Source organism: Rhopalosiphum padi, chromosome 2, assembly GCF_020882245.1.
Source record: "Rhopalosiphum padi isolate XX-2018 chromosome 2, ASM2088224v1, whole genome shotgun sequence".
NCBI classification, from domain to species: domain Eukaryota; kingdom Metazoa; phylum Arthropoda; class Insecta; order Hemiptera; family Aphididae; genus Rhopalosiphum; species Rhopalosiphum padi.
In genome coordinates this window covers 24,817,573-24,844,488 of record NC_083598.1, presented here as the reverse complement: position 1 = coordinate 24,844,488, position 26,916 = coordinate 24,817,573, and the positions used below count along the sequence as shown (strand labels likewise).

The 26,916-nt window shown below is 25.7% G+C and overlaps 2 protein-coding genes across 2 annotated transcripts in view; both read right to left on the bottom strand.

Moving 5' to 3' along the window:
- The window catches only part of LOC132920815 (uncharacterized), a 44,426-nt gene extending 41,859 nt beyond the window's left edge, over nucleotides 1-2,567 (bottom strand). Inside the window, exon 1 of the mRNA XM_060983509.1 lies at nucleotides 2,494-2,567. Coding sequence (XP_060839492.1) covers nucleotides 2,494-2,533 — 40 coding nt within the window. The 5' untranslated portion in view covers nucleotides 2,534-2,567. The remainder of the gene's footprint in view (nucleotides 1-2,493) is intronic.
- A 1,752-nt stretch (nucleotides 2,568-4,319) lies between these two features.
- On the bottom strand, nucleotides 4,320-20,915 carry LOC132920385 (inactive pancreatic lipase-related protein 1-like). Its single transcript, XM_060982742.1, has 11 exons — nucleotides 20,759-20,915; nucleotides 18,651-19,016; nucleotides 17,981-18,116; nucleotides 17,727-17,889; nucleotides 17,516-17,619; nucleotides 16,797-17,068; nucleotides 16,617-16,730; nucleotides 15,265-15,382; nucleotides 15,030-15,178; nucleotides 14,707-14,789; nucleotides 4,320-4,770 (listed from the first exon to the last, which is right to left on the bottom strand). Exons 1-10 carry the CDS (start codon nucleotides 20,820-20,822, stop codon nucleotides 14,734-14,736), a joined length of 1,542 nt encoding a protein of 513 aa, XP_060838725.1. The 5' UTR covers nucleotides 20,823-20,915; the 3' UTR covers nucleotides 4,320-4,770; nucleotides 14,707-14,733.
- Between the last annotated feature and the right edge of the window lie 6,001 nt (nucleotides 20,916-26,916).

Below are 26,916 nucleotides of genomic sequence, written 5' to 3'. Positions count from 1 at the left end.
AAAATAATACCAAATTGAGTTTGTTTATACTTGTTAGTACACATATCTTTAGTGTAAAAATGCATATTATGTAATGTATCAAAAAATAATATTTAAATTGTAGCGGAAGTTTATAGAATACGTATTTTAATGTTGTCTGGTGAAATTTCACTTTTAGTAAAAATGTACAAAACTATATGAGATTTTTTCAAAAATTAAATTTTAACTAGTTCAAAATATGAAATGTGATTTAATAAATAAAATGGAAATGTGGAGTATAAAATATAAAAAAAGGTTAATAATTACTAAAGACTTATTAAAAATCCATTTAATATAGTAATGTAGTACATCTTTTTTTTTAACACAATATGAAGTATAAAATATCGAATAACAAATTTTACAAAATAATGCCATAAAATGATGTTAAATAAGAAAAAATATTTTATTTTTATTTTAATATTATAAATATATCAATTATAATTTTATTGAATTATGTAGTGTTATCATACTAGAATTATTTCAATACTAGTATAATATATTTTTAATAAATCTTAAATAAACTATCATACTAAGAAATTGTTTTCTCTTTTTATTATTTTTTATTGTTTACACAGGTTTGTTTTGGTGTATTAATTTTATCGAGGGGATTTATTACTATTGGCATAATGATAAAGGATCTAAATGTTTTATAAATTGAAAATCAATATTTTTTTATGATTTAATATTAAGTTTGTACGTTTCAACTTTCAAATACCCGCAAATAATTACACCAACCCCGTTGAAGCTGACCGTTTTAATTATCACCTTTTTTTAAGACTTGGCTTCTAGAATCTAGATAATATACCCTTTATTATTTTAGTAAAATCCTAACCCGGCGCGATGAATAGGCAATTTAGGTACATTTATAAAAGTTAAAAAATAAAATTTAGTAAACGACAGCATATTATTTTGTTAAAAATAAATTAATACTCCTATACTAATAAATAGAACTATAACCACTTTGATTATATTAAAGTATTGTAATAAATATGTGAACCATTTTTTTTAAAGTACAATTATATCAGAGCAGATTATTAATGAAGTTGTATGATATTTGATATATATATATATATATTATATAAGAATTAAAATTAGCATTTTTAATTATTAAAAATATATAACTACACAGGTAATACCGTTTAAATATTGAACATTTAAATTAAAAAAATAATTGCATAATATTTTTAAATTCAAAATTGTGTATAATATATTTTTTTCAATTAAATTGTTTTGATTTATAAAAACGAATAATTAATTTGAGAATATATGATAATTAAAATTAAAATATTTATTGTTTAGTATATTCTTCAAGTTATAAAGCCATAAAATAAGAATCAATTAATATGTCGAGGTATGTAATTTACTGAAATCGGCAATTTAGATTATCAAGCAATATTAATTATTATAATTGTATTATTAATATTTTTATTCATTTTTAAAAATATTTTATTGTTGAAATTATTATACAGAAAAAAACCATTATTTAACAAATGTTTTTAGAATAATAATATCAATAATTTAATGCTGCGTAGTACCTATTATTGTTTATTAAAATATGCTAATAGAATTCTATGTAGTTTGAATTATTATTGTTTTTGTATGCTTCTTGTATTCATTATATATAAGGTTTCGATTGGTTTATTAGTATAAAAATCATAAATATACGAGTATTATTATAGTATTGAAATAGAGAACACGATGAAATTATATTTTAAGTATCTATTTGCTTTGTGAATAATAATACATTCTTCATGTTGCTTTTTATGTATTCTTTTTATTTTTAACTGCCATTATTTTTGTGCATTAATTAATATTAGGTCAAATCAATCATCTAAGAAATAGTGATATTAAGTACCTACTTATTTATTTATTTTTATGAAATACATTTTTGTAGATTAATATTAATTTGATTGTGTTTTCAATAATAAATGTTATTGACATCAACAAGTATATATAATGTTTATTATATTTATGACGATAGACCAACCTCGTTTATAAAAAAAATATTACCAAGTGTTGGTCAATATTAGTATACATTTCATAAAATATTTGTTTAATTGAAAGTTATATTGTTACATTTTATATATTATATTTTAAAATCATGTTTTGTGGTATAATTAATATTATATCAATACTTTTAATTTTAAATATTAAAAAGTTGTTATTATTATATTTTGAGTGAAATATAAAATAAACGAAGTTCAACATTTTTAATTTTTACCTATATATAATATCTAATTTTCATTTTACGTTAAAGATTATGCGACTTTTTTTTGCAATCCCAATACTAACGTTAATTTAAAATTACAATAGACATCTACTTAAGTTGTGTGTAATTTTCTTAATTTCTAATAATTTAATTTACTAGTTACATTTTTATATAATAAGTTTTTGTTAATAAATGACATTTATAATAACCACACTAGAAGATTAGTTGATATTATGTAAAATATATTAAGAACCATATATACTCACATGGAAAAAAAAACGGAAAAAACCATGTTATAAGCTTCATGGCAATCGAAAGCACTGCCAGACTACTGTGTTGGGACCAATGACGAATACTAGCATTGGTGGTTGAGCACGTGTAAGGGATTTGACAAAAGCATACCCTCCTCTCGTGTTGTATGAAGTGTTTAGTGCACTCTGGTGGTTTAGAGTAAGATAACATTAAATCAGGTATGTTTTAATTTAATCCAGGAAATGGCGGTAGAATTTATTTTAAAAATATCTTTGTATTCTTGAGGCTTGGAAGATGGAATATATTATTTACTTATATAGTATTTACTATATACACTATATAGTGTATTACAGTAGGTATATAATTTTAAAAAGAGATACGTTTATGTAAACGTTCAAATTATAGTTTATCTACGTTAATTATGTACTTAAAAATTATTGAGAGTTTTAAAATTGTCATTTATTTCAAGCAGATAGAGTTTGAGTTTAGATTATAAACAAATGCTTATTTGTTTTTTAATGTCACTATTTGTAATTTTGTATCTTATTTGAAAAGAATGATGATTTTTTACGATACTAACTTATATGCATATAAAATTTTTAGTTTATTTAATTACACTTTTTTATAAAATGAAATTATCACAAGATACTATGTAGTAATTTGGCAATGTAATTTTCTATGCTAATAATATAGTATTGACACTCGAAACATAGTATGACACAACACACGAGTGTAGTTATTGGCATCTCTTGTCTGTATTTGTTGAAATTATTTAACTGTAATTTCACTTTTATATTCTAATTAAATAAAATAAAAAAAGAAGGTTTTCCTCTATAAGTATAATAAAATTATAAAATTATATATGAATATAAATTTATAAGTAAGAATTATTTGTTTTATTGTTATTTAGAAATATATTTTATGCATAACTATTATTTTCAAATAAAAAAGTTTTAACTTTTAATTGAAATAATATAATATAAATAGCATGACATTATCATAAAAATAATTAAATAATTAATAAATATTATTTACTGTTAATCTTGTATATTACTTTGTGTAAATTTAAATTAGATTAAACATACGAGAATATAGATGACATTTTCTAAAACGAACTTTTATTTTTTTGAACATGACTGTGTATTTGTCAAATACTAACAACAAATTATCAATTTTAAATGATTTAGATACTAGACCAATGATTATAAAGTTACAAGATAAATACGTTTAAATATGAGAGTGTATAAGTAGAATTATTTACAATATTCAAAGTATTATTTGGTATCTATTTGATTAATTGGAACTAAGATTCAGCAGTATTTTCCATCGCTTTATACTTAATTCAAAATGTTTACATTTGGTTAAATGTATAATATAATAAAAGAAGTATAAAAATTGCACTTAATTTGATTGTCTGGCACTAAAGATTTAAAGAAAGATTTTAGATCATCTATTAAACTTTTGAGGCCAATTGATTCAGATAAATTGGTTGGAGTATTAGGGTTTCTTCTTTCAACTTCGACTTTTATACATTCTATACTGCTTTAGCGATAATCTAACATTATAAAGTGCACATACTTGTGTTATATTACAGTAGTCAGTAAGTTTCTTGATTCTTATCCAAATAATTAAAACATATTTTGTAACTATGTAAAAGTTATTAATTTTTATAAATTAATCATAATGATATACTTATGAGGTTAACTCACCATGATTTTCCTCTCGTATACAAAATATTACACTTTTTCTGGCTTATTCATGTTTTTTTATATATTGAATAGATAAATATATAACATATATAGTGAATTAAGTTAATTTTAATAACTAAATAATAACGCAATAAATAATCAAATTTTTTTTATTTAGGTCAAAAAAATCTTAAAATAATAAATAATACAATTTTTAAAATAAATTAGAAATGAAATAAAGATACATGTAGTAAGATATCTTATCATATAAAAACAATGAAAAATGTATTTAATTTAAGTGTTTATATGAATATAATAACAAATATAATATAATATAATATCGTGCCGTATTGTTTTAAGTGTTCATAAGCATAATAACATTATTAGTTTTTAACCTACAAACGTAATTTATACTAATCATTTTATAAATTTATTTTTGTATCCTGGAAAATATTTTGTTCTCTTATTAATATTTTGTAGACTGCCCAGGTCATATACTTGTAAATTGTTAGTTATACTGCGTTGAACATTGTGTACAATACTGAGTGATTTGAATAAAATAACGCTATGGCTCCGGCTATGATTCTATGTACACAATTACAGCTATAACATAAAATAAATATATTTGTTAGTCATTAATGGGTTCGTTAATAATTTGAATTTTATTTATAATTATACTATAATTTTAAACTTTTGTTTTTTTGTTTTTTTTTTGATTAATTTAAATTGTTGTAAAAAAAAAAACCCTAGAAAATAGTATAAATAAAACCGAGGAAAGTTATAAAATAGATTTTGAGTATATCTATATAATCAGACAGTAAATCAGTGTAATAAGTATATTAAGTTTAAATTCAATGATAAATGATTGCTTATAAAAATAAATTCTGAGTGAATAAGGTGATCAGCCTCTATTCCCAAGGATATTTTATAATTAATTTATTTTAATAAATAAATAAATATCCAATTTCAGTAAAGATGAAAACTTTAGATGGCTATAAAAGAAAGTAGGATTTATATATTTTTGAAATTTTTTAAATACGATTCTGTAAGATTATTTTATAAAAGATATTGTAATACATTTTAAAGCTTAAGCTCTTAAAATTAAAAATTGTATTCATTTTTAATAACAAATTGTTTTTCAAATTTTCGTAATTTTTCTGAATATTTTAACTTTCACCACTTTTATCTATTGGTAATCAATTTCTGGAGCAGTAAAATTACATTGAAAAAATATTACGGCTAGTTTTATTATGCTTTATAGTTTATACGCACGATGATATTTTCAAATGCAATTTTTTTAGCAAAAAATAATTCAATCTATCCTATTTATAAATATATCTTAATCTTAAAATATAGACTAACAGACCGTATTCATTCAAAATCGTTTTTTGTATGCAATGATTTATCGTTGAATTCAAATTTAACACATTCATTACAGTGATTTACTCTTCAATGACGAGGTTCATTCAACACCAATTGTACAGTAGAGCGATTACATACTTCTTTTTTTTTCTTGCAATATTTTGAATTTTCACTTTTAACTTACTATAAATTCAATATTCTACCAAAAGCCATCATTAATGTTGCGATTTTTTTTTTTTTTAGTAATTATCATTTTATTTGGAATGAGTTACGTATTCATAAGTTTCGTTATATTTCTATTTATAGTTATTTTAATTATTTTTTTTTATGTTTATGTATATATAATGCCTATAGGTTTCATAATTATGCTCTATTTTATTATATATATTTTTATTTCATATCTGAAAACACTTCGAGTTAAATCATAGTTATACAAAGAACTTATAAATATAATATAAGATTAACGTTGAAACGTCGAAGGTTTATTTAATATAATGAACTTTATTGATTTTTTGCCAAATAAGTGAATTAGACGTGTATTAAAAATATATTTTCTTGTTGAGAGATACCGCCTTTTTGATGTTTAGAAAACAGATTCCTTTGATTTTTTTTTTGTTTTTTTTTTTTTAAGTTTAAACTTAGCTACTTTCTCGTTTGTTTCAATAACGCATTTGTATAAAACAAAAACTTTTCTCTTTATAATTTCCATTTATTTTATACCTTTAATCTATATAGGAATTCATTCAAAAGTTAATTGTTATAAATCATAATTACATATTTTATAAATTGAATGATGTACATATTAAATTTATAATAATAATTCTAATACCACATTAAACTGCGTATTCAAAAATATGACAGACGAAAAAACTAGTTACATAAGCCCAGCTGTGTTATTTTAAAATATAGGTATACACGAAATAAAAATAAAAATTCTAAATCAATCCTTCTAATACCTACTACTTATATATTATAAATTATTATCACAAATATAGGTACTAAATTTCTAATATGCGCAGTCTTTATAAGTTAATTGTACATTTTACTTTAGACAAATAATCTCGTTAGAAATTCATTAAATTATTTGTTTTAAAACGTTTTATTTTTATTTAGCTATTCTTAGCTTGAATGGTAAATATATCAATATGTACATTGTGTGTGACTATATATAATTTAATATTTTTTTGTTTTAAAACTCGACATTTTAATCTTATCTCAAAATTATATGGCTTTTAAGTTTTAACAATAATTACGAAACCTGCATGTATTATATTACTACGGAAGAAAATATTATTTGATAAAATTTTATATAATTAAGGTGCTATTATTAATCTATTTGCTCCACCCAACTTTAAAATCAAAAAACTGACAATGCGTACGAAACATACTATATAAATTCACAGTAAGACAATAAGTCCTATTCATGAAATTCAAATTATGATTTTTCAAGGTCAAATTAGTATATTATTTTATCATTTCTCTACAATTTTATTTTAACATAAGACTCCTAATATCTTAACTTATCATCAACATACTTATCAAACATTCCTCATGCTGATTTCAAATTTCAAATATATATAAAAAAAAAAAAAATGAATTAACAAGAAAAAATAGCATTGGTTATTAGGGTGTCCCGTAAGGATTTACCCATTGCAATATCTCCTGAAATGAAAATTTTTAATATTTTTTTTTAGTTTAGTTCGCCGGCCGCACGAGCATGTTTGATACAATGATACCACTATCGTATTAAATAATTAGCAGTTATTTTCGTAACTAAAAAATAAATATTAAAAATCAGGAGATTAATGAAATTAAAATGTTGAAACGTTAATATTTTCGGAAAAATAAACTGTACAAAATGTCTATCTTCAATTTTTTTTTTAATAATTAAATAAAAAATATATTTTTTAACTTTTTTATCAAAACATTAAAATAAATTAAAACATGAAATATTTATAATTCTTGTCCCTGTGAATCTTATTAAAAAACCAGAATTAGGATATCTCCATTATTTCAGGAGATATCGCAATGGGTAAATCCTCACGGGACACCTTGTATATTACTTATTGAATGGCCTTTGAAATGGCCTTAAAAAACCCTTCATCAATATAAAAACAAAAAAATCATAAATTTATATTCTGTACAAAATGTACTTATGGTATATATATATATATATGTTACTGTGAATGTCCGCAATTGGTGAGTGCTGACAATCACCTAGTGAATGTCGACATGCACCTATTAAATTGGTGAATGTTGAAAAATTAAAATAATATAGACATGCACTACATAGTGGATGTTACATTTACATTAGGATTTTGGTCAATGTTGACATACACAACATGGTTTTGGTTAATGTTGACATAGGTTACGTATTCGCACATAATATTATAGTATAGTACTATAGACAATAATATAAAATATTATCCAGATATAATAAGTCGCAGGGTAAGATAATAAAACATTTTATAAAAATTATCAACTTGTACAATACCTACCTTGTGTATTAGTTAATAGGTAGGTACTATAATATTAGATAAGATCATATTAAATAATATTGGCATTACCAACATTCACCAATATCGTTATATAAATGTCGACATTCGCTAGAAAATGTTTAAAAACAGTACAAATTTAATCAATATGCCAACATACACCAATGACTTTGGAGTATGACGACATTAACCGGTGACTGTCAGCACTCCCCAATTGCGGACATTCACAGTAACATATATATCGATTGTAATTATTAAAAAAAGCTACTAGCTATTATCGAATAGTCTAAGCATAATTATTAATAAATATCATTATAAATGTTATCGATACTTTTATTGATTGTAATAATTATATGTATAGGCTTGAAAAATGTATAGTTAAAATTTGATTATATGTTAATAATTTTATTATTTTTCCTATATTACATTTGAGCCTATTTATTAACAATTTTTTTTTTTTTTTTTTTTTTTTTATTAAAAGAAACTTTGTAAACAATTAGCTTCGACAATTATGATTATAAATATTACATAGAAAACAATATTAACAACAAAAATAATATTACAAATAAATTAAATTTTTAAACCAGTCTGGTTGATGAAGGATATAAGTGAGGTAATAATTGGTACATTTGGTGAAGAGAGAATGGATTGAGTGTCGAGTTTGACATTAAAGGAGTGGATTAGGGTGAAGAGGGTATTGCGTTGGGGAACCAGAGAGGGACAGTGAAAAAGTATATGTGAGATATCGCAAATCATGGGATCGTGAACGTGGAACATACATAAAGGAGAGTCATTGAGAGAAAGTTTATAAGAGTGAGAAGGTAGTAAGGTGTGTCCAAATCTTAGACGTGAAAAAGAGGTAATTATTTTACGATTCAATTTGAGGTTGTGAAACCAAGGGTGAGAGGGGATAGATGGTGAGATATTTTTGTACCAAGAGGCATAATTGGGGGCTAGTCCGTTCCATTGGTTGCGCCATAAATTATAAATATGGTATTTTAATAAGGGACAAAAATCGGTCCAGGGAATTAGAGTAGGAGAAGGACAGCAGAACGAGGAGGTAGATTTTGCAATGGAGTCCGCTATTTCATTTCCTTTTATACCAGAATGGCCGGGCACCCAAAGGAATTCAACTATAAAATCTGAAAGGGTAAGTTCATATAGAAGTTGCCTGATCCTAATGGAAATAGGAGAAGGACGGGAATTGAAAAAATCGGAGGAGAGGCTAAGAAGACATGATAAGGAATCGGAGACGATGAGATAACTGCTGGGGGGGAGGGCAGAGATGGTCGAAAGGGCTTCTAATATTGCGAAGCATTCCGTAGTGAATGATGAGGCAGAAGAGGGTAGATTATTAGACATGGAGATGTGTAAGTCAGGAATGAAAAAAGCGTAACCAGCCGAAAGAGGGGAAACTGAACCATCTGTATAAATTAGGGTGGAATTTGGAAAATTATTTTGAATGTAGTCTAAGAAAAGATTGTTGACGATGATGGGTGATATAGATTTAAGTGCCTTGGAAGTAAAGTTCAGAAAATGTCTGTTGGTGTGAACTATAGGTGAGTAGGAGAGAGCCAAATAATTAATTTCATATAAGGGTAATATTTTAGAATTGGTAACAAAATTACGGATTGAAGATAAGGAGTATGCCGTGGAGGCAAGAATTGGGAGAGATTTTTTAACGTAACGCCAGGAGAAGTATATGTCAAGAAAGGAATTAAATATTGTGGAATGACGAAGGGAGAAGTTTTTTAGTAGAAATTTACCAGCCAACCATCTGTTTCTGATATTAAAGGGGGGGCATGCCGTCTCGATCTCAACGGCCGCATTAGGGGTAGATTTAAGGGCACCAATAATTGACTTAAGGCAGGAGTTTTGGAGATTATTAATTTTTTTCCAATGTGAATAGGATGCGGAGCCTGATAAAAAGCATCCATAGTCAAGTTTGGACCTTATAACAGCTTTGTAAATGATTAAAAGTGTGGAGGGATGTGATCCCCACCACGTATTGGAAATTGATCTAAGGAAATTGGCCCAAAGAGAGGTAAATTTAATGAGATGTTGAAGATGCGGAGCCCAGCGTAATTTGGAGTCTAGTGTTAGTCCTAAATACTTTATGTTCTGGACAATTGGAATTGGAAAATCGTTTATAGTGATATCTAAAGAGAGAAGGTAACGTCTTCTAGTGAAAATCATGGCCTTACATTTTTCGGGAGCTACAGAGAAAAAGGAAGAAGATAGAAGGTTTTGTAGGAGATTGAGCGAATTGTTTAAAGAGTCAATAGCGAGATCGATATTTGAATTGTAGGAGAATATGACAAGATCATCAGCATACACTAGGCACTCATGTCCAAGTGTATTTAGTTGTTTAATAATGAAATTCATATACAAATTAAAAAGAATGGGACTTAGGCAGCTACCTTGGGGTAGACCTGTGTAAGTGGAGCGTATGTTTGTAGAGCCGTATGGGGATGTGAATTTTAGAGTTCTATGTGAAAACAGGAGGGAGACAAGGTTAATGAATATAGGGGGTAGTTGGAGTGAATTAAGGTGAGATAGGAGAGTTGGTATATGGACAGAGTCAAAGGCACCACGAATGTCGATAAAGGCTGCAGGTAAAAAATGTTTGTTGTTAAAAGATTGGTATATTTTACTCGAAAAATTTGCGAGGCAATCAAGTGTACCTCTTCCTTTTCTGAAAGCATATAGGTTGTCAGAGAGAATAGAGTTATGTTCGAGCCACCAATCTAGGCGGTTTTTTAGAATAAATTCCATGGTTTTGCATAACGCTGAGGACAGGGCGATGGGCCTAAATGCAGTGGTAGAGTTGGCTTTGGGAATAGGTATGACTATAAACTCTTTCCAGGAGTCAGGAATTTTATTGAGGAGGAGAATTTTGTTGAGTATATTCAAGAGGTACTCGACGGCATTAGTAGGAAGGTGTTTGAGCATAACAGGGGAAATGTTGTCAGGGCCGGAGGCGATTGATTTACGTGAGGCGATGGCGGCGTTTAGCTCACTTAAGGTTATAGGCATGGAGATTATGTGATTAGTAAGTGTATTTGAGGCAGGCAAAATTGAATTATGTAAGGCTTCAGAAGATGAAGGGACATAACATGGTGCTACTTTACAACAGAAATCATTGAACCAACTGTCATTGTGAGGACGAGAGCGAGTAACAATACTATTGCGAAAGCGTTTAGCGGTGGTCCAGGTAGATTGAATGGATGAAGAAGGGTTGAGGTTCGTACAAAATTGTTTCCAAGCTAGTCTTTTAGATTCTTTTAAGAGACGTGTGGTTGCAGCGCTGGCATTGCGATAAGTAAGATAATCTTGAACGGAGCCTGAGCGAATGAAGGTTTTATATAAGGATTTGCGGTTGGAAACTGCTTCGGAACAGGAGGAGTTCCACCACGGGGGAGAGGGAGGGAAATTGTTAAGGTTATTACGTTTGATAGGAATTGTTTTCTTAGAAATATCTAAGATCATATGAGTGAACTGTTCATAATCTTTTAATGGACATGTGTAAGTGTTGAGAAGAGGGATAGAGGAATTGATGAGTTGAGAAAAAAGGGGCCAGTCAGCTTTATTGAGGTTAAATTTGAGATTGGGGGAGAGATAATTGGGTAAGGTAGATCTGTTATTTGGTAAGGAGTTAGGGTTTGTAACATTGACAGATATGATAATAGGTAAATGATCACTTCCGTTAGGATCGTCTATAATGCGCCAGGTTGAAAGCCAGAATAAATTTGGAGTGGATAAGGATAAATCAATACACGAATTGGTTGAGTTGGGTCTGCCTACATGCGTAGGTGAGCCGTTATTAAGTATATTAAGATTAGAAGAGTTCAACGCATCGTAGATTAAGTTACCCCGTCTGGTGGACGTAGTGGAACCCCAGGCTGGGTGATGGGCATTAAAGTCACCTGTAAAGAAAGAGTTGTGATCTGTGAGTTGGAAGAGAGAGTACCATACTTCAAAGGGGATAGGTGAATCATTTGGACTGTAGCAGGACCAGAATGATGTATTAGGTAAACCGTCAATATTTGTTATTTTTAGACCAATTAAATCGATATTATTTTCCAAGAGAAGTTGTTTTAAGGGGGGTTTAATTTCTATTAAAGATACATTAAGTGAGGTATGGGCGGCAATTGCGACGCCCCCGTAGCCATCGACTCGATCTTGTCTGAATAAATTAAAATGAGGAATAAAGCAATTACGGGATGGAAGTAACCAAGTCTCAGAAATAAGTATTATGGAACAATTATAGGAAGATACGAGGTGTTGGATAGAAGGTAGTCTTGCAGGAAGACTACGAACATTCCATTGTAGAATATTGACCATTAGAAGAAATAACGGAGATTTTTGGAATCGAGAGACAAGACATAAGGGATGATTCAATTAAGTTTTGAAGGGAAGAGGGAGATAAGGGAGAGAGGCTAGGGGAGTTGGATAAGGATTCGGAGAGTTTGATGCAGAAGGCATTGACCCAGGTTAGATCAAATTGAGGAGGTTTGGGATCCTGGGACCGATTTTTACTAGCATAATCTATGAAGTGCCCATTTGGTAGGGAAAAATTAGATTGGTTGGGAACGTGAAATTGTTTTTGTTTAGAGTGAGAAGAATGATTGTTATACTTCCTATGAGGTGTATGGTGGTAATGTGATTGAGAGGTTAACGGGGGGAAAGAGTTAGTGGAGGTATCCGGAACTTGATGAGAAGGATTTAACACAGACTGTTTATTAACAATATTTGAATAGCTAAATGCACTTGAGGAGTAATTATTTTTCTTGAGAGAGACTGCTTCGCGGAAGGGTAAGTTTTCCGTAGCCATAATTTTCTTAACATCCCTTTGGAATGACCACTCTTGGCAATTCCGGTCAGTGGAGAGGTGGGGGAGTTTACAGAAGATGCAAACTGGATCTGTTGCGTTGATTGAAGGGCAAGTAGTTAATGAATGGTCATTTAAGCCACAGTGGCTGCATTTGGATTTACTGCGACAGAATTTAGCCGTGTGGCCAAATCGCAAACAGTTATTGCACTGTATGGGAGAACGGACGCTAGGAGAAATTTTGAAAATGACGTTGTAAATTGATACGGCATCTGGGATTTTGGGGGATAAAAATTTTATTTCCACGACACGAGTAGGCGTTAGGACATTATCCTTTTTGATTGAAATGCGTTTGAAGGCAATAGCGCGGACTGTGTTATCAAGTCCTTCCCAGAAATCTTCTTCGGTTAGGGAACTATCGACTCTGATAATTCCGAAAGAGTAGATAAGCGTAGATGGAATATATGCTGTAAATCCAATGTTTGCGAGTAGAGGGGAGGTGAGAAAGTTGTTGGCTGAAACTTTAGTATTGAAGGTGATTTTGATTTTTTTATGACCAATTGGTTTGATGTTGTTGATGCCAATGAAATTGGTGGAAAAAATTTTTGCATATTTTAACGGGTGCCAGTGATCAATTTTTAGGTTGATATCTGAATGTTCCGCAATGGTAGTGAACGGACCGTTATAATCCGCGGAGAAAAATTTATTAAGTTGTTCGGAATTACGTAAGGACTGTATATCGTTGGAATCGTAATTTATATTAGTGTTTGAAATATCAGCGGTGTATGTTGTATTTGCGGAAACGGGAACATTAGCGTGATCGGTTGTAGAATGCGATAAATCTATATCTATATTCATATTATTAGAGGCCGTGTCATTAGTAGAATGAGATAACGAAATGTCGTAATCGAATGTATTGTTGGGCATATTTAATACTGGTGGATTATTTTTAATCTGCTGTAGAGTGGGAGATATAGGGCTAGTTGGAGTTGATACCTTCTTAGATTGAGATGCTTTTTTACTTGTCTTGGTGGTCCATTCCTGATCCGTGTTGTGTGGTCTGGAAGCATTTGATGCTTTTTTTATTTTACCGACTGAATTGTTAAGAGCGTGCGGACGATTGTCGTCGCCGCCCGAAGACGACGCCGGCATTATACAAAAGGCGATAGCAAAACGTAGATACGGAGCGACAATTAACGAACGACTTGCTTCGATGGTTGACTTATCGCGACTGATTAACAATTTTAAGACTTACTTTTATTACCTACCATATTAATTTTTCTATGATCGAACTAAATATGGTTGATTAGTGTTTAATGATTAAACTACATAATAATATTTTTTATGAGCAGCTATATATTTAGGTTAATGTGAATTTTTTTTTCTGAGTATTGTCATTGTTATTTCAATATTTCTTTAAAAGTTTCGCGATATTTTAGATTTGATGTTAGAGTACAAGGCTTTATTATTATTATTATTGCTTTTGTGGCAAACATTAGACATAGGAATTATAGTCCATACTTTACGATAACTAGATAATATAAATACAACGTTATTTAAGTATCATATTGTTTGCACTTATTATTATTCAACGAATATATCATAAATTTAATCACAACTAATTAACTATGCATTTTATTAAATACCTCAGTTAAATTAGCCATAAAATATTTATTTTTATAGTTATGCAAATAATATGTTTATACATATAGATATTGTAAAAAAACGATTGAAAATATCGACAACTTTTTTAAATGCGTGTTTTTGGGTTCTAATATTATTTTTATATTACATTATTCAATCACTAAATAGAGTATGATTATTAATTCAAATTAAATTTGATTTATTTACCTATATTACATGATGTATTCCAATTTATCATTTTAAATTTTTGAATCCACTCCGCATTATCCGATCTGTTTCCAAATTGCTCTCTGTAAGTAAATAATCAAATCCATAGAAAAAAAATTATATACATAATAAATTATATTGTTTATGCATTAAATTATAGTTTTGATTCACTAATTTTCGATACATAATGTACCAATATTTTTATCATTTTTTAAGAGTATTAAACTGAAAGAAATATAATAACACGTGAAGTTTATTAAATGCCATCTAAATTACTCAGCTTAATTACCGAAATTAATGTGTTCAATAAAAATTATACTTACTACAATAAGGTTCAAAAAATGCAGTTCCTGCAATAAAAACTCCTCTACCTGGATACCGATCAGTATCCAAGCCCAATGGTACACATTCATTAAATTGGCATTTGTCGATATTCATCAATAAAGGCTGAAGTTGACCGACGGTAGCAGCACTATGAAATACACAACGCATTATATAAGTTTTAAAAGTAATTAGGTCGTATGCGTATGTTAGGAAACATAAAAAAAATTATAATACTTTGTAATAGCAGAAAATAATTTTATTTTCTGAGCCCAGAACGTACAATTGTCCTCTAATGATTCTATGAAATACGAAAACGATCTTCCATGTGAGCAAGCAACCCAAGTTCCTAGTACTGAATCCCATAAAACCACATAATATTAATAAATAATCCGATTAAAATAACTAACAATTATTAATAAATAATATAATAAATAATTATTATTTCATAAATATTTAAATTAAGAGATCAGTGATTATTTATTTTATATAACATGTTTAACCAAAAAATTAAAATGTTTATTCAAAAATATACATATTTAATTTATTTATTGTATCATCACAAATCCGCAATGTAATTATAATATATAATTATTCATAAAGAATAGCGAATGATTTAGTTCATTATGACTAGAGTAACATTTATTAATTTTAATATTTTTTTTATTGTCCTTTTAAAAATTAAATAATATTAATTTGATATTTTAATAAATACTAAATTGTATAATTGGGTAATATATGAAATTTATTGAGGACAAAGTTAATAACTATGACTATAGGGAAATGTATACTGCTATTTTAGTTTTAATAATAATTATTAAATAATATTTTAATTCTCTTTGTACTATCTATACGTATCCTTTTTTTGGATTTTTCATTTATCCGCTGTTCTTTGAATTTAGCAATTATTACTTTCAATATTTTACCTTTATCTATCTTTTGCGTACTAAATACCACATCGATTTTAATTTCGCAGTAATTAATTTATATTAGAAAAAATGATATTTCCGAACTTCAGTAGTAAAATGTTGAATAAATTATATTTTTTAATTATCTTAGTTGCGTATGTTTCAAACATGATTATTGAATTATGCAATTGGGTTTCTTTAATGTCATATTTTATTATTTAGTATTTAAATAAATATCTTATATGACTAGGATATTTTATATTAGACTTTATTTTACATAAATAGTTACACATAATATTTACATAAATAATAAATATCATAGTATTTACTTATTATTCTGAAATGGGGATTCATGTGTCAGTTTTATTATGAAATAATTTATGAAATTCGACCATTAACCAAACACTTTTCACCAATTCATGCAAAAGAAACTTTTTTGCACACTATTTCATATTTTACTATCATTTCATAGATGATATTATTATCTTCTGAAATAAATATATTTTTTTTTTATCATTAAATACCATACTATCACTATCGTATTTAATAAAATAAATGATCGTATTATGTTTTTAAATTCATTCATATTAGAATAATTGACAATTGTCCACGATATTTCATAATTATATACATTTATTTATGTTAAATTGTTATGTCAATAACTAATAAAAATATTATTACCATCTGCAGGAACAGCAGCTAAATCCGCAATACTCGTTAATTTTACTTCATTTATTGGAGGTAGAGTACATCCAGGTTGTATGAAGCCACCATTCATATAAATGTCCACGTGACCTATCGAATTTAAATGTATAATTTAATAGATCAAGTTGCAATGACATATAAAACTCATATAATTACCTACGGGAGTGATAAGTCCAAAACCTAAAAATGGAACTGTGGGTCTGCAGCTAGTATGTATAACATCAACAAAATGAGCATCTGATTTATCTAATCTTACTTCCTTTGGACAACCTTCAAATCCTGGTTGAGCTGGGTCAAATGCGGTTATTCGATTCACGCCATGAATGCCTTTACCAAAATATGAGGATATATGAGCACCCAAACTATGGCCCATTACGTGGATTTTCAGTGGATCCAATTGATAACGATCAATGAGATATTTTCCAAACCTTAAGGTAAAAACGGTCGATATTATATTTAAAGAATTTTAAATAGTACAATTTTTGTATTTGTGTGTCATACTATATAGAGTTATTATAAAACGCTCATATAATATAAACTTTTATATCATAATATTGATATTATTATTCATTTGTATGATTCATTAAAAATATATTATTTCTAATATTCACAAATTATTATTATTTTTTTTGTTTATATATAATCATAAAACCAGTTAAAAAATATGAGGAGAAAAATTAACTAAATTTAGTTGTATGTAATATAACTGAAAGTAAATGAATATTTAATCTTTTAATTATTTATTCTTATAATAATTTACCTACTTGTTTAATTGTATGTGTTTGTTTTATAATTTAAAATGTACCTTTACCTATAAGCGTGATACATTTATACAATAATCTAATTTATCTCTTAAATTTAATTTTTAATATTACCTTATTAATTCGGCTCCAACAATTCTTGTGTTTGAAGCAACTTGTAAATAATTAAATTGCTTTGAACCCTTTCCCCAATCAACTAAGAACACATTTGCATCACGCTAACAAAAAAATATAAATAAATTCTCAATTAGAATTTATACAATTTTCATAATCTACAAACGTCTAAAAATATTAAATATTATTGCTTATTCATTTTATATCATACTTGTTTTAGGTATGCATTTTTAAGAGCAGCCATCCATTGATTTTCTCCATCGCTATTAAATCCATGTATTATAAAAACAGTAAATGGCCTCTCGGGATCGAAATCTGATTCTTCTAGTAAAATATTTGGCCATAATTGTACAGTGTATCGATTATTTTGTTTTCTAAAATTAATGTATTGATAGTTAACATTTGTAAATACTATATACATATACGTATTGATTAATTATAAAAAATATTAAAAACATGTAATACCTAGTAAACGAATAAATTTTTACTTCTACTTCTTCTGGTTTCATAGGTTGTGGAAAAGGTCTTAGGTTTGAAGTCCAAGGATATTCCATTGGGAAACAACCAAGTTCATCAAAACATCTAGATTCGTTCCCAAAGCCTAATAAATTAATCTCATATTGTTAATCTGAATATTTAGAAATTTAATTAACATTATGATTTATGACATTTAATACAATTTATACTTTAGTTTATAACAATATAATATCTTGATAAATATTAAAATTAAAATATAATCCAATGTAAGTAAATTATATAAAATATAGATTTTTTGATTTTTTACACATAGTTTTTCATCAAAATGATTTTATACATTTTTTATTATCTTGTGAAAAAATGAAAAATATACTTGGATTGGGTTATGATAATATTACATTTATTAGCATCATATGGCGCACACTAACTTAGTCAATGTTATTGTGTGCATAAAAGTCAATGGTTTTTTTTACCATATTTTATCACATTACTACAAATATTATCATGTTACTATATAATTTACTTGTATGAAACGTTTCTCATTAAATTAAATACTTATTTGCCCATTCTCAAAGGAGAAGATAATTAAGTTGATTAACATAATTTTTGTAACTACTTTAAAGCTATTATATCCTTAAAATTCATTTGTTTGTTTTACCTAGACTGGGTGAAATACACTGCTGAAGTAATGCAGCTCTAAGGACGTTATCTGCATTCTTGGGTATCACACATTTAGCTTTTTTTATTATTTCTTCAATAGATTTGAATGGGATTTTTTTAAGTGTCTCTTTGGTCGTCGTAATTGTTTTGTTCACCACAGTGGCTCCATTTTGTAGTGATTCTTTTGTTATCGAAACAGTTTTGTTTACTACTTTGGTCCCACTTTGTCTAGCGCAATCACCAATCTTTTCGCATACATCTTTAACATTGTGCAATATCGATGTGGTAGAATCTTTAACGTCTGACACTGCATTTTTAACGACTCCTGTTATTTTATTTATAGGATCCGGTAATTGTCCATTACCTGTCAACAATTAAATAGGTATAAAATAAATAATTTAGAAACAACTTAAAACCCAATATTATAATTTTTATATTTTGTAAGTTATCTTTTACAATACTGAAATTTATGTTATACGTATTGCTTTGGTAGTTGAATAAAATAGTTGAAATTTGTAAATTTGTTGTATTTATTATAACGTAAAAATATTATGAAAGTAGTTTAACAAATAAGTTATATAATTTTATTATGTAGTATTAACTAATAATAAATAAATTTATATAGTAAAATTATAATTTATAATGTAGATTAAGTTTGTATCATTTGTGGTTAATCATATTTTATAACTGTAATTTTAAATAAATAACTTTATAACCTTATATGATATAGGAATATAAAAAAAATGTAATTTTAATACCTTTTAATTAACTTTATAATATATATCTTTAAAAAATAAATTAAAAAAAAAGGAAATTTGGTAATTGATTTAATGTACAGCTATCATCAGTAAGTATAAGTCTCTGTAATATGTGTTGAATTTGAAACATGGAAAATAAAAAAACAATTATTAGCGAAGACTGTCTGTCATATATTACAAAGTTTTATATTATAAAATGATATAACTATAAATCGGTATTAAAATAATTTATTTTAGTATTTCATCTATCAAATACTTTTTGTCGAAAACATTGCATTTCAAAATAGCACTGTGTGTATAAATTATAATAATATACATATGTTACAATCAAAAAATAATTTTAAAATTTTAAACTTCCAATGCATATAGAAAAAAACATTTTCTATATAGTATCATTAATATTTTTTGAATAACTATAAACACTGCAATACACTTTCAAGTTTTTTATTAGGTGAAATTTTATTGAAATCTATAAAAAAAAAATTAAAAAAAATTAATTATAAAAATTGCATTTATCTATAAATAGTTTAAAAAGAGTCAAAAAGATTTTAATATCAGGCTACGTATAAAAAATGCTAATGTAAATATTTGGCGAAAACTTCGAATATCCATGATTGTTTGTCGTTTAATTAAAATAAAATAAGAAAATATATTTGGTGAAAAACTAAAATTTCCCCTAAAATGTTCATTAAAAAAAAAAAAATTCTTTATGCTATTTTTTATACTCCAAAATCTATATAGGTATACAATTTACTTAAGTATTATGTTTATTTTAAAAATTATTTTAAAACCTATCATACTTTATTTTTATTACGTTATTTGAATAATTTATTGTATTTATTTTTTTGTTTTGACTTATTATATTACTTTAATTATTATAATACATTTTACATAACAGAACATTAAAATCTATTCATAATTGTAAATTCAAGTTTTATAGATTTAATATTATATTAGACAAGTAAACATTATTATTAATATTAAAATATATATTAATTTCTTTTTAACTTCAGAATTGAAAAAATGTGATATTCAATAATATTCTTTTTTAATAAAACTTAAGTATTTTAATTTTGAAAATATTATTTTTATTTAATATTTCTACAGTACGCTGATCGCTGATGTATATATTCTGTGCGTATATAAAGTGTATTGCTGTTTTTATAAACTCTTGGATTAAAAAAATGAAATACCTATTACATAATATTATTCATATAAATTTTACGTTTAGTATAGGTATAATTATATATTGCTAAACGAAAAAAAAAAAATTAGATACCTATATTTATATTATAACTTATAATTTAAAAGACAATTTAAATATATATTTTTTTAATAAATTACTTACAATTATTTAAAGTGCATAGGAATACCAAAATTCCTACAGTCAGAAACTGGAACTTAAACAACATAACGATATAAATATGACTCACACCTTCGTTGAAGAATGATTATTGATCGACTGAACGTAATGTGCGTGTGTTAAACGTTCATATGTACTAATCAAGTTTAGTATTAGTAAAAATACATAAGTATATAATGTTTTCCGGTGTCTGACCTTAAGTTCAAGATTATCAAGATGTACTCTTGGATGTAACCATCAATACACAATAGTACAATATATTCACAATGATTTAGCAATCAATTAATCATTACAATGAGTAATTTATAAAAATATTTTAATATGCAGTAGGAACTTTGTCGACGTGTAATACATAATAACAAAATGAATTATTCTTTTGTATATATTTATTTGTTGTTATTTCTTGCTTATGTTTATCAACTAAAAAATGGCCAACGAGACGACCATATTCGTGTTGTCTTATACTTTTTATTTTACACAGATTAAAATTGTCATTTTGCCAAGTCAAATACTCAAACCTAACATCCATACCCCGTTAAAAATATGAGTCATGACACGCGTCTTTTATCTTGTTTAGCTCACATCATTCATTTTTTGATATAATCAAATTTGTTTAATTTTATGAACCATTATTTAAATAAAAAAATCAAACAAAAAATATTAGCATTATAGAAGTGCTTTTAATGAATTAATCTCACTACCTATAATTAAAAATTTGAGTTGTTTAAAATGTATTTTTATAGTCAAACATAACATAAATAATTAGTAATAAAAAAAACACCAAAATAGGTGCGTATAGCTTTGCGAGTTTTGCTAAATCTGTTTAAAATATGTCATGCACTGTTTATTCGAATTTATTTGTATAATGTAATTTTCAATTCATTTGGTCCGCATAAAAACACACAACCAACTATCGTCACAACACGATTATATTAATAATAACAATTTGAATTTGCGTAAAATTCCCGTTTTCTTAATTTTTTGTTTGTTTTTTTCTGACAATATAAAAAGTACTGGACATTTTTAATTTTAACCTGTCTAAAGTACAAACTAGATCTAGTTTTGTATCCAAAATCACCCTCAAAGTGAAAATTAAAAGTATTTTATCTATTTTTTTTAGTGTACACAAAAAAAATATATATGATTATTAAATAAATTATTTATCGCTCCAATCAGAATCTAAAATAAAATAATTTGTAGAATTAACTTTTTAAAATGTGTTAAATTTTTACTTGTTTAACTATTTAAATGTTAAACGTAAGTATATTATTGTTACAGTTCAAATTTGAATTGATAAAATGAATTAAAAATACAATAAATAATTTTTTTTTAATAAAATGAATAACAATAGTACTGTTATATTGTGTGTCATATGCATAACAATACATAATATGGTCATAGGTTTTAGAGTAGATTTGCTGTTACCTATATTAAATGTATAATATTATATTAACTAAAATTTAATATTCCGATTATCATAGTTTTATATGATTTTTTAATTAACCTACATAAAATTAAAAGAATTATTATAATAATAATAATACTATTATTCAAATTTCGTGATATAAATCGTTATAATATTAATTAAATTATTAAAGTGTATAGTATATAAGACAGGTAATAGCTATCAAGTAGTTTATTTTGAGAATACTTAGATTTGAAATTGGCTTTCAAAGTTTTTCATGAGCTTAGGGTATTATAAAAAATTACATCAACAATCAGAAAAAATTGAAATGAATATAGAAATACTGGTGTAGGCCGTTTGAGGGGAATCAACCTAAAATGTGGTTTGCTTGGATGAACAATTATATACGGTTTAGGCGAGTGTTTATACCACCAAAAATACTGTTTGGACGAATAAATGTTAATTTAAAAAGGTTTATAGATAAAATTATTTTTATACATTATAATATACCATATAGTAATATACATTTTAATAATATTAAAAAATCAAAAAAAAAAATCGTATGTGCATCAAAGTCCATGTCGCCCACGTTGATAAAAATAATTTTACTCGCCGCCTAAACCGGCTATTTGTTTTTGATTAAAATGATTAAACTTATTGTGCAATTGATAGTTTATAAATTTAAATATATATACTTAAGCTTAAGCATTACTTAAACTAAACAAAGCTTAACCGTAGTTTTACGTATGTATTTTAATCAGATTCATTAAGAGTTAACATTAAGGTAAAAATAAAATAATCCTAATAAAAACCAATTAAGTAAGGTTTAATTATTGAAATAATATATGATTATACATAAATACTTATTTTATTATGGTGACTAAGAACTAAATTTATGAAATTATTTTTGATTAGTATACAATAATATAGGTTATTTTAAAGTTATGTTTTTGGTTCATAATATTATATATTTAATATCGATAATAATTATATTAGGTTCCTATAAGGAATATAATATTATTATATTTTAATTATTAATAGGTCCAAAGATCAAATTGTATAGGTCTATCTATTAAATATAATAATTATTATTATCAAGCTTTATAATAATAATAATTATTATTATAATCATTTTATTCATTTTGTTCATTTGATTTAGCTCGTGAATTGTTGGCGAACACTGTTAAGTTTGTTTTGACTAATATTATTAAATTTTCAAATAAAAGTGATTGATTAGGGTTGTGTGCCCAAGACACATTTTAATTTAATAATAATGCTGCTTCCAAAATGTTCAAGTATAGTATTAAACTATTAAATTTCATCCCATCCATCACATTTGCAACAATTTTAAATTTATTAAAAAAAACTCCGTCATATTTAATTCTTTCTCAAGAATCTAAATAATTACACTTCTAACGTTAACATCTATAATGTACATAAGTTATATGTTTAAAACCAGCATAAAGAAAATCTAGCATTTTACTCTTTATGTAGGAAACTAAATTTAGTATTATTTTATAATTATTAAAAAAAAAACTTATTCAAACTATTCACAATATTAACTTTTTTAAATTAAAATACCAATTATTAAAATGTTTTTATTTATGAAATTGGCAATGAATTGCATTAATATAATTAGTACAATAATATCTGAATTACTGAGTTTCACCCTATTTTAATGTTGTGTATTTTAAAAGTTTTTTCTTTAATACCTGTAAATACATACCAATATAAATAACTACAGTCTACAATAGTATCAATATACTTTTCTGAATAGAGCGATTTTTTATAAATTAGATTCTGTTATAAAAGTTATACCATTACATATTGATATATAATTAAAATAAAATTACATTTAAATAATGTTATTATATAATAAATATAAGTACGTAAGCAATTTACCTAACACTATAAATATACAATTAATCATGGACTTGTGTATAATGGTTATTTACAAATTAAGGTATGCAAAGATCATAGATAAATAATTATTGCACATAAATTAGATTTATCAATATTTTTAATTTCATTCTTACTGTAAATAATATTATTCTCGTTTTTAAACTTTCATTTAAACTTTATTGGCAATAAATGTACCCACTAGGTAATAATCATTAATGTGAAAACTATGTAAACATTTAAATATTTCAGTATATGAAATTAAAATATAGGTTATTATTAAAAAATTAAAAATTGATTTGGTTATATCAACGAAGAAACAAGTAAAAATGTAGACAAGTAGGTAACTGCTCTGGGTAGGTGTCGAGTGTACTACGCCATTGTGTAAAATAACTGCAATGTATATGTTGAATTTCAATGAAAGGAAAATTCATTGAATACAAAAAATGATTCTTAGCGAATACGATGTGTCAGATATTATTACTAAATATATTTTATATTTATAGTCATTTATTGTACTGTTGATACCTAATGCGGAAGGTCGAATTAATTTATAAGTATTTATTTATATGTTTTATACAATTTTTATGTTTTTCATTAAGGCAAAATATTATTATCAACGCTTGAAAAACACTAAAAGGACTATTCAATTTCGTTAAAATTTAAACTTTTTGGCGCTCTTAAAAAATATATGTAAAAAAATATCAATCAAATATTATTTTATTTTTTTTCATAGTCGTAATTTAACTTAACTTATTACGATTTGTAACTTTGTTACTTTATATTATGTTATTTTGTCTTTTCTATGTTAACTCTTTAATCACTTGTGCTTATTGTAAATAATTATTTTACAGATTGTACAATTTTCTAGCTTAAAAATAAAAAAAAAAAAAAAAAAAAAAAAAAAAAAAAATATTATTTTTATAATCTTTATAAGCAAATCGTATATGTGGCCTTGTTTTCGAGTATTAGGTATGAAAAAATTAAATAAATTTGAAAATTTGAATATTTATGGAAGAAAAAAATTGAAAATATTTAATGCCTATATTATATAGTATAAAAACTTAAAATATTTTTAAAATTATACTTTATGTAGAAAATGCTAGGTAATATAAATATTCGGTTTAAATTTCAACAGTATTTATTTATAAATTACAACAAAATTATAAGATTGATTTTATAAAAATGAGGTTTTTGTAAAATTTTGGATTCGGATATAAAGATTGAAGCATTTTTCTGCCACAAAAATTAAAAACTAAAAAACTTTATGTATTATTGTAAAATCAATACATTCATCACCAGTCGCTTAGGATCTAAAAAATTAAAAGATAATATATTATATTATATTATAGTTGTCAAGACCCGTACATCTCGTCGTTTTTTGTACGCTACAGAATATTAGGGTACATGTTATAGTGTTACACGAATGTTCATGCAATGGTGTTCGCACGTCATGGCAATTCAACGAAAAATTAGTATATAGTAATAATTTTACGCCAACATTTTACATAAACAAATAATTCATGAAATTTATTTTCTGAATTAGATCAATATCTTTAAAATTTGAATAAACGTTTATTATTATTTTTTACTCAAAATCTTAATTTTAAGCTATATTTATAGTTAGTACATGTTCACATACATCATTATCACTGTAAAACTAATCAATGTATAGATTAGAATTGGATATAATGAAAAGTAATACCTATTTGTTTAGAACATGTATTGTATGATTAACAAAAGTAAGAATAAATAAACACTATTCAAAAATGAAGACTGTAAATAATTGTAATAATATTTCTAGATTAACTGTTTTGTCAAAATAATGTTGATTTTGTTAATTTTAAGATATTTTTAAATAAATTAGAATCACGATGAGATTTATTTTATAAATTAAACTACCGATACTATCTCTAAGTATGTTAATATAAAATAAATTACAATATTATATTCTAATTTTAATATACAAACAAAATTTTTATATTAACATGCAGTATTTGGAACACAATATTGTCTCGCGTATATTGGTAACTGAGGTGTCTATTATTTATATACGAATTATTTAAAAAAAAAAAAAATGCAAACTCCAATAATCATCTACCCTAATAGTTATCGACTACCTCATCTGTACATTTTCATATAGTTAGTTTAAAACCATTTCAGGTGCCATTCCTTCTTAATGATGTATGTGTTAAAGAAACACGCCCCTATACTATACATATAAAAGCAAAACCATGCTTAGTATAACCTTGATATCTGAAAATTAATATAATTTAGCTTGCACATTGTTGAATAAAGAATAAGAAAAAAATTCAATGTCTTTTTTAACCATAATAAACCATAATATTTTAAGAACAATGCAAATCAATTTGGAATAATATTTTCCAACTTATCTCATCTAAAGATTATGACTATATACAATTATATATATATATATTATATAGATTTCGACATAATATTGCGTATTGTATACATATTGTATTAGGCATTGTATATTATACATCATTGTTTATGGGCTCTGATTTTGTAATTTATATACTATTAGGCTGAATATAATCAACCATTATATTTTAACCTCAACTATATCTTATATTTCTTAGTAACTATACATTTTAATGATTCTATACACTTTCCTCATCTATAAAGGCATAGTTCAATTTGGATTATGAAATATTTACATTTCTAATATAACTTATATATTTGATTTTAAATTCAAGAAGAGTTTAAAGTTTAGATTGGTAAAAGATATCTGGACTTTAAAATTGCTTTACTTTATAATAAAACTTTTAGTCTGAATTAAGTTAGTATGTACTTTACATGTTAGTGTGTAACGTCCTTT